The sequence below is a fragment of the Elgaria multicarinata genome, chromosome 6 (genome assembly GCF_023053635.1).
Source record: "Elgaria multicarinata webbii isolate HBS135686 ecotype San Diego chromosome 6, rElgMul1.1.pri, whole genome shotgun sequence".
Taxonomy (NCBI): Eukaryota; Metazoa; Chordata; class Lepidosauria; order Squamata; family Anguidae; genus Elgaria; species Elgaria multicarinata.
Window position 1 is genome coordinate 94,164,062 of NC_086176.1, and position 12,970 is coordinate 94,177,031.

Consider the following 12,970-nt stretch of genomic DNA (forward strand, 5'->3'; position numbering starts at 1 on the left):
TGCTTCTCCCAAGACCCAGCGGATCATGCCTGGAGACCACCTAACTTTACTCTACAAATATTTAAGGGCCATAATAATGCCCAGCCACTCTCCAGAAACCAAAAAGGTTTCATCCTACTGGTAGAGTTGGCAAAAGTCCAGCCAGCTGCATGAAGACAGACTTCGCCAGGCAGCCAACGATGACTGAGATGGCCGCTCTGTTCCAGTACGGCGGTCTTGTTCTCTTTGAACTACGCTTTACGGGAAATAAAGAAGGGAATAGTACAACTAAGTATAGCAGTAGCAGAAATAGTTAACCTTATTAAACTGTTGGATGTGTGCTTTAATTACTTTAAGTGTTAGCTGTTTTTATGCTTTTGTTTTTAAAATTTGTATATCGATTTTTAATGTTCAGTCTTAATCTTTGTAACCCGCCCAGAGAGCTTCGGCTATGGGGCGGCATATAAAAGTTAACCTTACTAACCTTAGTTAACCTTACTAAACTGTTGGATATGTGCTTTTATTGTTTTAAACTTTAGCTGTTCCTATGCTTTTGTTTTTAAAATTTGTATATCGATTCTTAATGTTCAGTCTTTTTAATCTAATCTTTTTAATCTTTGTAAACTGCCCAGAGAGCTTTGGCTATGGGGCGGTATATAAATGTAATAAATAATAATAATAATAATAATTAAAAATGCCAGCCCATCATGAACAAGGCGTACCTGTAATTGGTGTGCCTGCCTATCTCGGGCAAAAGAAGGGTAGAAGGCATACCAGTTTGAACAAAACATCACCAAAGAAAATGAACAAACTTTGGTACAGAGATATATAGACTTTGCAGCTGAGAATCTAGTGACTGAATTTGCTTCCATCCCCCTTTCTCCTCCTCCCTCCCCACCCCCTTTCCTTTTGTGTCATGTTTTTTAGATTGTAAGCCTGTGGGCAGGGATGTTTTTTAGATTGTAAGCCTGTGGGCAGGGACTGTCTTAAGAAACATTTTTGTAAGCTGCCTTGAGAGCCTTTTTGGCTAAAGGGCAGGATAAAAGTGCTTAATAAATAAATAAGAAATAAAGGATGGAATATAATCCATCCCAGTCTGAAACCCCTCTACGCTGCCAGTTCAATGCCCCATATCAGAATGCCACACATACTCAGTGACAACCCGTAGGAGATTAGGCAAACAGCAAAAGTTATTGTGGATTACTTGGAGGGAATCTACACGTAGTACTGAAGGCGCTCGCGTGCGCCTCCAGTGTGCCATCAAAACAATGGTGTAGACGGCAAAAGAAGAGACGGAGGAAGAGGAGGCTGGGGAACCGGCCGCATCCTTGCCGCTGCCGCCGCCGGAAGCCGAGCTCTCCGACCTGGGTGGCACTTACCCCGGCAGCAGGAGGCGGCAGCGGCAAGGACGCAGCCGGTTCCCCAGCTGCCTCTTCCTCCATCTCTTCTTTCGCCGTCTACACCATCGTTTTCACAGCGCACACAAGCGCCTTCAGTACGATGTGTAGATTTGGCCTTGATTGGCACTAATTATGGGAAAGCTTTAAGAGATAGAACGCTGCACAAGATTTTGGGTTTCCGAGTTCTTTGTCTACTCTCCTTTGACCATAATGTGATTGCACTTGCTGGTTTAAAGATAAAACAATGTTAATTTTTTAGACTTCATTCAAGTTTCAGGTAGACACTTCCTGCAATTGGAGGCTTCAAGCTAGAGATGGTTAGCAAATACAAAGACCTCTTTATTAGTAGCACTGTTCTTCCTCCTTTACTGTCGTGTTTCAAAAGCAGTTACACACTGACAGATAATGGTAAAATCAGTAAACCCAATGTAGCAAAATGCCGTAAGGATTACAACCAAATAATAGAGAGATCTCCCTCTTCTGTTATATGGTATTCCAGAAGGTGCAGAGCATATTCCTCTACCAGTATGTTTTTCCAAAGGTGAGAAATGGTTAATCTATCCAGCGTTAAATGTCCACAGACTCTATTGGCTATGTGGACCATGGGCATATAAGATCCTGCCATAGAACTATTGCCTGGTCTCAGATCACACACCAGTTTAACAGCAGACATTATTTACAACCATAAGGTCAAAAGGGCTATTAATAATCCTTTGGAAACGGGATACACTAGATCCCATGAATTCATGAAGATCTTGCTTCCAGTAAACCTCTGACACAGCAGAGGCCAATTGAAACTGCCACAATTGATGCCATTTCTGCCCTTTAAGCTGAAACAAGAGATTTCACAAGTCACACTACAAAACTGCATGACCCTTGATGTCTTACTTGCAGCACGAAGAAGAGTCTGTGCCGTGATTAACACTTCTTGCTGCACATACATAAGCCAGAACTATGGAATAGAAATTTATAAGATAATGCATTTTAGCTAGTTCCCATGGAAAAAAGACACACACACTGAGGTTGTTTACTCAGCAATACAAAACGCCTGCCATAGCTATTCTCTGGGCCTTTCCTCTCGGGGTTCAGGCTGCATAGGTGCTCTGTTTTGCTGCCGAAAATAAAGCTGTTGCTAGTGTCTCACTGGTCTCTTTGTCATTTTCTTGGAAAGCCACAACAATATGTATTATTGTGAAGCTGGTAACAAGTGTGAACTAGAAAGAGGGACATACTAAACCAAAGGACACTGAATGGCCATTGAAATGCATTGGTTTATTCCGAATGGCCATAGGAAATTATTGGAGGTGTTTAGGGATCATCTACAAATCAAAATCCCTAAAGGAGTTAAACATTTCGTTTTCATAGAAAACCACGCAGAATCAAAATGCAAACTAACAGTGGTTTTACGGAACAACTACTATGACCCCCAACACTGTGATTCTTGGGATCACCCCCAAATTCAAGAAGAAATCAGAATGCAATAAAAAGAGGGTAATAGTTTTATACACTGCTTTATAAGCACCAGTTCTAAAACACCCAAATATGAGAAAGGAATTTTGTCTCAACATGCCAAACATTATTTAAATGTTTCTATATGCCCCGCCACAGTGCCCACACCTTACAACAGGCTGGTTTCAAAATGGCCATAGGAAAACATCGGGCTGTCAGGCAGCCCCAGAAAAAAGGGGAGCCCCAAAATTCTCGTGGAGGTTTGTAATAAGGCACTAAGCATCCTAAGAGTTTTTGCTGGAGGCGTGCACCATTGGAATGGTCCGCACTTTGCGCATGGCCCATTAGGTTCCTTCAGAATGACCACAGGAAGCACTGGGCTGTGGAACCTAATGTGGCCATGCACAAAGTGGGGACAATTCCAATGGAGAACGACTCCAGCAAAAACTCTTAGGATGCTTACAGTCTTATTACCAACCTCCATTAGAATTTTGGGGCTCCCCTTTTTTTCTGGGTCTGCCTGACTGCCCAGTGCTTTCCTATGGCCATTCTGAAGAAACCTTATGTACTGCAGCCTCAATGTATTTGCAATATGAATTGTTCAAAGGCTTGATGGAGTTGCCTCTGCTTCTTCTTTCTCCAGAGTAAATTTAGACAACAGAGAGTGGGAACTGGGCAACCTGAAACTCAAGAATGAATCTGTGCTTTCTTGTGAGACAGTGCCTAGAGTAGCTTCACAGGCCCAATTATGGAATGGCATCCTCAGTGAGGGATGACTGGCACCAACACTGTTATCTTTTCGGTGCCAGGTTAAGTCCTTCCTCTTCTCTCAGGCATTTGGCAGCATATGACAAAGTTTTAATCAAGTCCTGCATTTTTCTTATTGTTGATAGTTTTTTAAAAGATATATGTGTATCTCTCCGTGTGCTGACTCTTTATATATTTGCATGTAAATGGTTTACATAGGGCTCATCTACACCAAGCAGGATATTCCACTATGAAAGCGGTATACAAAAGGCAGGAGCCACACTACTGCTTTATAGCAGTATTGAAGTACACTGCAGGATCTACACTACTGTTTTATAGTGGTAATGAAATGCACTGTCAACTGTTTGGGCCCATTGACACATCTACGTCAAGCAGGATATAGCACTATGAAAGCGGTATGAAAGCAGTATATGGTATGTGTCAGTGGGCCCCAACAGTTATCAGTGCACTTCAATACCACTATAAAGCAGCAGTGTGGCACCTACATTTTATATACCGCTTTCATAGTGCTTGGTGTAGATGAGCCCTTAGAGGATACACACACAGCAGGGGAAAGAGTAGAGGGAATCTCTAAAAGCAGTGTACCTTTCCCTGGGCTGGAACTCTTTCCTGTAGACATGAACTGGTGAGCATTGCAACTCTTGGGCCTCATCTACACCAAGCAGTATGAAAGTGGTATATCAGAGGCAGGAGACACACTACTGCTTTATAGTGGTATTGAAGTGCACTGACAACTGTTGGGGTACATTGACACATACCATATACCGCTTTCATACCACTTTCACAGTGTTATATCCTGCCTGGTGTAGATGTGTCATGGGCCCCAACAGTTGTCAGTTCACTTCAGTACTACTATAAAGCAGTAGTGTGGCTCCTGTTTTTATATACTGCTTTCATAGTGGAATATTCTGCTTGGTGTAAATGAGCCTGATGTAAACCATTTATTTATTTATTTATTTATTTATTTATTTATTTATTAAATTTATATACCACCCCATAGCTGAAGCTCTCTGGGCGGTTTACAAAAGTTAAAAACAGTGAACATTAAAAAGTATACAAAATTTAAATTTACATGCAAATATATAAAGATTCATACAAAAAAGGATTTCCTTTTGGGGGGGGGGGGTCACTGGATTTACAGCTTCCCTGACTCAGCTTGCATTTACAAGCCAAGCAGGTCCCCCCCCCCCCAAATCCAGGAACTTTTTCCATTTTGCTTTTTCTTTGCGTTAATAGAGATTTGTGCAAAATGCAGTCACAATTTGGGCAACTTACATGAATTATGGCTGAAACATGCACAAATTATGAAAATTGTGACCGCAATTTGTGCAAATTTCTATTTACACAAATAAAATATCTGCGAACTGGCTTGATGCAGATCGAGCTGGGCCTACTCACAGGGAAATAATCCAAAGTCTGGGGCATATTCTTAGTTGTCTTTCTTGATTATGAACAAACAAAATATATAAGTATGCATGGTTAAAAACAGTATGGCTAGATCTACGCTTGTGTCAAATCATTACAAATGTGCAATAAAAAGCAGGAAACAGCACTATGAAAGTGGTATATGGAATGTGGGTTGTGCCCCAACAGTTATCAGTGCGCTTCCAATACCGCTATAAACCAGTAGTGTAGATCTAGCTTAGGTCTACACTGGCGTTCTCTACCAAAAGCTAGTTCAGGAGCTGGTTTTCTTTATCACTTGTAAGTGCTGGTTATGACCTATAAAGCTCTAGGTGGCTCAGGTCCAGGTTATCTGACCTTGACCTTGCAAGCCTGCCTGTCCTCTGAGATCTTTAGTAGAGTCCCACTACCATCACAGGCATACCTGGTGGGAACGTGGGAGAGAGGCTTCTTGGTGGCTGCCCTGGGGTTTGGAACTCCCTTCCTAGGGAAGCTAGACTGGCTCCCTCCCTGGTGTGTTTCCAGAGGCAGACTAAAACGTGTTTTTCCCCCCCCGGCTGGCCTTTGGGGTGTAGTCTGGACCTCTGTTAATGCACTGTTTATATTTTGGATTTTTTAAAAAATATTCATATTTTAAATGTTTTTAAATGTTTTAAGTGTTTTAATATTGTACTCTGTTTAATTATTGTTTTAATGTTTTGTATATCACTGTTTGTTTTATCTGTTACATGTTTTAATTTGTAAAGTTGCCTTGAGTCCCAGTTTTGGGGAAAAGGTGGATATGAAGAAGAAGAAGAAGAAGAAGAAGAAGAAGAAGAAGAAGAAGAAGAAGAAGAAGAAGAAGAAGTCATGCTGGACATACTAGAGTGTGTGATCACACAAATAAACAAACACATGATCCAATTTGTCATGGCTGGCAGAAATGTCTGTGGTTTCTAAAGGAAAGGATGCCTCCAAGATTATAGGAATTTCAGAAGCCAATAATATTTATAGCCTCCTGGATCTTAAGTCACACTGACATGTGCAGAGATGGCTGGGATGGCTCACATATGTAAGTAAAAAAGAATTATGTAAAAACTGAAATGGCTCTTAGTCAAGAGAACAACTGTTTTAGCCTCCCTGACTATGACTCAGGCCAACTAAAGAAAGATGTTAGTCTGGCATTACTTATAATTGTCCTCAGCCTGGGAGCAAGAGGAAGGAAGGAGCAAAACCAGATGTTCCCACAGGATGCTCTTTGGGAAAGGCCTCATTGGGAAGGAAAGTAAGGGTGCAATCTTATACATGTGAAGACAAAAAAAAGTCCTACAACTCCCATTATGCCCTAGCCACATGCTGGGAATAGTAGGAGTTTTTATGTCTAAACATGCATAGGATTGCATCCTAAGTCTGAAAATCACATGTTTATTCCTTGCTCCTACCCTCTGGCAACCCACACAAGGGATGAAACCCCTTATCTCTGAGAATACAAAACTGGGACATGTTGCAACAAACCACAATTTGTTAAACCATGGGTGGCTGTGATTGAAGTGGGACCAAACGACCAAGTGTGCTATTTTTCACCGCCCAATTGGTCCCACTGCAGCTGGGCAGAGCTAAATAATGGAGTGTCCCTGGGCTGTTTATCACGACATACAAATCTGGAATTGTGGATTGTTGGGAGAGAACTATCGAGATTTGTAACTGTAGAACAAAACATGGGTTACAAGTCTAGGTTGTTCCTCGCCCAACAACCCACATTTCCAGGTTTCGATGTCTTGGACAGAGCTTCCCTGGGTTGTGGAGTGGGCGGGCAGCCAGGAGCCAGCACACTTGCTTGTTCCCACTCATTCACGACTACCCAGAGTTTAAACAAACACTAGGAGTTTAAACAAACACATGTGAACAGGGCCTATGCCAAACACTGCAGCCTCTGGAATGCTCTCCCCAGAGAAGCTTGCTTGGCGCTCATGGCGGTGTCAGTAATTGGGGCCCAGAGGAAGACTTTGTAAAAATGTTCCCAAGCCTTTAAATCCTTTGAAGCTGTTGAAAACGAATGTATTGGGAATTAACATATGGGCATTAAAACAGCAAATGTGGTTCCGTGTAAGCAAGTGTAAAATGATGCACAGTGAGAGAAAAGATCCTAACTTCACATATATGCTGATGGTGTCTGAGCTGGGAATGACTGCCCAGGGTACAGCAGTGTAAAAAGGGGCAAATTATATGTGGCGGATCATTACAAAAAGAATCATAAATAAAACTGCAGGCATTATAATGGCTTTATACATGTACATGGTTCCACCTCACTTGAAATAAAGCATATTGTAGAATTAGAAAAGGTGCAGAAAAGGGCAACTGAAATGGTCATAAGGATGGAGGAACTCCCCTATGAGGAAAAGTTACAACATTTGTGGCTGTTTAGTTTAGAAAAGAGGTGAGTATAGGCAGACATGGTAGAGGTGTACATGGAGGTAGATAGGAAGATCTCTCCCTCTCCCTCCCTCCCTCTGTCTCTCATATAATACTAGAACCTGGGGTCATCTCATGAAGGTGAATGGTGGGCGTTTCAAGACAGATAAAAGTAATTACTTCTTTACACAGTGCATGTTATACTATAAAATTCACTACCACAAGAAGTAGTGACGGCCACCAACTTGGACAGCGTTAAAAGGGAATTAGTCATGTTCTTGGAAGGTAATGCCATTAATGGCTACTAATCATGATGGCTGCATATGCACACACAGGCGCGCGCGCACACACACACACACACAGAGTCAATATGCCTCTCAATAGCTGTTACTGTACCAGGGAACAGGAACAGGAGAGTGCCATTGCACACACATGTTCTCCTGTTTGTGGGCATCCCACAGGCTGGCTACTGCGGGATCACCGTGCTGGACCAGATCGGCCTTTGGTCAGATCCAGTGCAGCTCTTTTTATGTTCTTACTTTTTTATGTTCAGATTTATGATGCTCTGCTAAGTTTTTCTTTGCTGTGTTCTGCTGCTGTTTTAAATGGCTGTTGTGTTATTATTTCATTATTGCCTCATTGATAAGTATCATCATTGGTATTTTTAGCTTATAAGCTGCCACGGGAATGCAAAATAATATTAAAGGTGTGAGATTTAAATCTTAGAAATAAATAAGTAGTTTGTTTGAAATTCAGCTATATAATTTCCTGATCAGTTCCGGAAGTTGAAAAATACGTATTTGTCTTCTAATGCTCGCTAGGTAGGCTCATGTGCCATCTAAAGGCTATTGGTATAGGTGGCATCTATGCCAAGATGCACAATCCATGTCCCAAGTGCACAAAGTATCTCCTTGGTTTGAGTGATCCTCTGTGTTAGAGCTCTCATGCTCCAGTTACCAACCTAGAGGTAACAAACATAATTTACAAGGGCATTTTAAGCCATGTCTCTTCCTGATCTAAAGAGGCACTTAGTTTACTGAGACTGCATAAAGATTATTTTTAGCCTGATCATTGCTCGTGACATAGCATCCCAAACTCTGTTTATGCTAAAATGAATTCCAGAGGCAGCAAGCATTTAGGTAATATATGGACAATGATAACATTTACTTAACTTGGTAATACTGGTAGCCCTTGCAAAGTAGTTTACGTTTCTGGTATGTTCCTGTGTATACATTTGTCTCCCTCAATGCTCAATAACTTCAACATGTACAAGAGCAGCCTTCTTCTATACATACCTTGCACAGATGGAGCAATGGAGTTTACAACTTCAAAACTGGAGCTGACGTTGGAACAGATTCCAGTAGTGTAATGCAAGCGACCACATTTGTAAGCATAAAGAGGCCCGCAAGCCTTCGATAAGGAGGGAAAGGTTACACATTAATTCAGCTTACTTCATAAAACATGTTTGAATTTCGACAACGGCTGGAAATATGCGTGGGAAGAAGGCTAGAAGGGGCGGGAGATCCACGGGAGGCAAACGACGTTGTGAATAGGACCAGTGCAAATCTGTGAGTACTCAGTAATGATGAGGATGCAATAAAACACTCATCTGATGACACTCTGAAAGTGGTATATGGAATGTGGAATGGGCCCCAACAGTTATCAGTGCACTTCAATACCACTATAGTGTAGATCTAGCCTTAGCCTGAATTTAGCAGGATTGGCCAATGGGCAACCCAATTTGTGGGTTGCTCACTGGCCTACAACCATTTCAGGTGAGAGCTGGAAGCTCAGCCAATTTTAAAAAAAATATTATTATTATCAAGATGTGAGTAAAATGCTCATAGTTAGGAGAAGAAGAAATATTAGAATGTAAACCTATGTGGCAGGGTGTTGCTATTTTATTCTTTTACTATGTACAGCACCATGTACATTGATGGTGCTATATTAATAATAATAATAATAATAATAATAATAATAATAATAATAAATATTTTCAAGCTGTAAGAAATATTCTACACTTCAGTTTGGAATTTTCTGCATTACAAAATTGTTCCTCTAAATTTTGTGTGATAGATACACACACACACACACACACACACACACACGTACATGTAAATGTTGATATGTAATGCTGTGGCTGAGAATACGTGATCCTTACTGCCACGTGGCACCAACTTCTTCAATATAGAGCCATTCAAGACAATTTAAAAGATAATGTCTGTGGCAAGACTGGTGCATGGACTGTTGTGTGGAGCATAAAGTGGCTCCAAGAACATGGGTATTCTAAGTATCCCAAAGCCCGCCGTCCCCCCGCAGCCATATTTTATTAATATAAGTATGAGATTGAATCCTGGGAGCAGTTTCACTCATGGAAAAGAGCACTCTTGGATCTTGGCTCCTTTCCTCCTTTAGCTCTCTGTACCCCCTGAAAATTTGCTCCAGAGAGCTTGGGGCACTGCCCAACATACCATGGGAGATGGTACACAGGAAGTTGTAGGGTGGAAAGGCGACACTGGTGAAAATTCCCTCCTTCCATCTCTATTTGTGGAAACTGTACTTGATCCAAGCCACTTCCATGGACAGAAAGGGACTTTCCATAAACCAGGGGCAGGAAACCAGGGCTTCTCCCATCTTCCACAGCTACCATAACCAATGATAGGGATGATGGGAGTTGTAGTTGTTGGGTGTACGTTACAGCTTCCCCAATTCTGCCAGAAATGGAAAGACCATTTGCAGAAGGGCTGCACTAGATCCAAGTCATTCTAAATATACACATTGCTTATATTTGCCTAAAATACTAACCAAAAACCCTCCTTTTGGATTAGTCACTAAAGTTGATCCAAGGGTCATGTTCTCCTTTACTTCTGCAACTTCAGGAATGGATATGTCAGCTATAAATAGATAAAACATTTTAAATATGTGGAGATGTGCAAACAAGACGTTAAATCATGCCATGGTTTTTCTAAACTAAAACACCCAACCTTCTATACAAAACATGGTTCTTTTCTGTTTCCTGTTCCTCCTCCCTGTTCCCTCTTGATTGGGTTTTTGATGAAGAAGTCAAAAGCCTGGCTGTCATCCCAGAAACTTTGTCTGGAACACTGCTTCGCATAGTTTTCTTGAACCTCAAAGAGAATGTCAAACAGTGACAACAAGAGACAACATACCCTTGCTAATAAGAACAAATAAACGTTTCAAGTTCTGTATGATTCTACTGTTAAATTGCTCGATTATTTGATATGATTTTTAATAATAATAATAATAATAATAATAATAATAATAATAATAATCAGTGGTATGCACGGATGGCATTTCAGCGGGTGAAAGGTGAAATAATGATGGGAAAGGAAATGTATTAGAACTCAACACACACTATTACCGTATTTCTTCGATTGTAAGATGTCATCGATTGTAAGATGCACACTAATTTCAGTACCACCAACAAGAAAAAAACACCCTAAGACACACCCGCAATTCTAAGATGCACCCCATTTTTAGAGATGTTTATATGGGTAAAAATGTGCGTCTTAGAATCGAAGAAATAGGGTAGTTAAGTGGCCCATATAGGAATATGCTAGTTGCAAGAATGGACTTGACTTAAGTCAACTTTCACCCCAGGGCCAGGTATGCATGAAGGTAAAAAGAAGCAGAGGTCATTCCACAGTAAAAAAGAAAGAAAGAAAAGGAAATCTCACACTCACTCCCATATTTATGCAGCCATAAAAATCCTATGAAGTAAGGAGTGTTGACAGCGGAAAAAAATGTTCCAGAAAGGAAACAGCTAGCAGTTTAGAAAGCTAATGTAGTGTACTGAGTACAAATTGTATACAACAGAGATTGTGATTGATAAAAAGCTATAAGTAGTTAGAAAAGGATAAAAGGATGATCACATACTCTACTCCTCCCTCAAAGTCTGGAAAGTATAAGAAAGGAATTGAGTAGGGAAAGAACAGCAATTCATTTAGGTGAGGTGACCGAGTATTAATAACAGTTCAGAGCAGATAAGAGTGACGTGTATGTGTGGATAAAGCAATATGAGGGCGAACGTTTCTAAAACAGACTAAAGAAAATGTTGTCAAAGAGAAAATAAAGGCATGCAAAAGATTTGTACTACAGACTGATGATAGTTGGGGGAATTAAAGTGAACAGCTAGCAATTATATTCAAATGAAGGGAAACTATGGTTTGTGCAAACCATAGTTTGCCTGGTTTGAAAGTAACAGAAGACTAAGGTTTGCTGCAGAAGGGGACATTAGGGAACATTCAAAGGGAAGAGGTTTGACATTTTATTAAACCAAGGAGTAAACTTTAAAAAAAGAAGAAGGAAAAAGATACATATTCTTATCACTCTAGAACAGTTCTAGAACAGTTTTCCATGACCTGGTGCCCTCCAGATGTTTTGGACTTCAATCCCCATCAGTCCCAGCTGGCATGGTCAGTGGTCAGAAATGCTGAGAGGTGTAGCCCAAAACATCAGGAGAGCACCAAGTTGGAGAAATCTGCTGTAGAAAATAGATTTAAATGCAAATAGTAATCAACATAAATAAAAGTTAAATAATTTTTAAAAATCAAAATAATGTGTTTCATTTATAAGATAAAGGAGATCTAACAAAAACAAAAGGAGAACAAAATACAAAAGCTGCCCAAATATTTTTAATACTCTCCCCTTGTTTATATTAGTTCTTTTTGTGTATATCCATGATGTGTAGGGACTACTTCACATATGGAAGCCCAGTTTATTTTCTCCACACAATGTATTTATGTAACATTTAAGTTGTTACATAGTAACACTGTATTAGAGTAACACTGTGCAGAGATGCTTCTCTGAGATGTCAGCCACATTTTTTCAGCTACCACATTGCTCTGGTTAGTTCCATGTGCTGCCCAGGTTCAAAATGTGTTTCCACAGTACTGCATGTACGTGCGTACATGATGGTGCGTAAAAATAAGAGAATTCTGAGTATGCAGAACCAGCCTGAAAATATCTGTATACCTATGGAAGAATGAACATTCATATCACATTTCATATGTGATGGTGTACATGTATATTTCTACTTGGAAAATAATTCCATTCAGGAAGACTATCATAGAATCAAAGAGTTGGAAGAGACTTCAAAGTACTCATGTCCTGCTTGTGGGCTTGCCACAGGTAGCTGGTTGGCCACTGCATGACTAGAATGATGGACTAGACAGGCCTTTGGTATAGAGATGTTGGAGAAATGTACAGCTGATTCAAATGAGTTTGGATTTCTAAGAATCTGACTCACAGATTCCACTTGGACCAGCTTTTCTTGAGTCACATGGATTCCACAGACTTGTGGACCACTTTTATTTTAACTTTCTGGGATTTTACACAAATTTATTCTTATAAAAATATGAAGAAAAAACCCAATGACTAAAAATGCACATCCCCCCGCCCCTAGGCTAAAGCATGAAAATATAGATTTGTGTGTGCATATTTTTCATTTTTGTTTCACTTTTGAGGAGATTTATGCAAATTATTTAATGTGTTAATGTGCATTAGTTAATGTGCTTTAGCACATTTCTGCACACCTGAATTAGCACATCTACACACAT

At 40.4% G+C, this 12,970-nt stretch overlaps 1 protein-coding gene across 1 annotated transcript in view; it reads right to left on the minus strand.

Moving 5' to 3' along the window:
- The window catches only part of ITGA1 (integrin subunit alpha 1), a 125,696-nt gene that overhangs the window by 81,497 nt on the left and 31,229 nt on the right, over window positions 1-12,970 (minus strand). Inside the window, exons 4-5 of the mRNA XM_063128086.1 lie at window positions 10,197-10,285; window positions 8,687-8,801 (exon numbers count right to left, since the gene is read on the minus strand). Of these exons, the coding sequence (XP_062984156.1) occupies window positions 8,687-8,801; window positions 10,197-10,285 (204 nt within the window). The remainder of the gene's footprint in view (window positions 1-8,686; window positions 8,802-10,196; window positions 10,286-12,970) is intronic.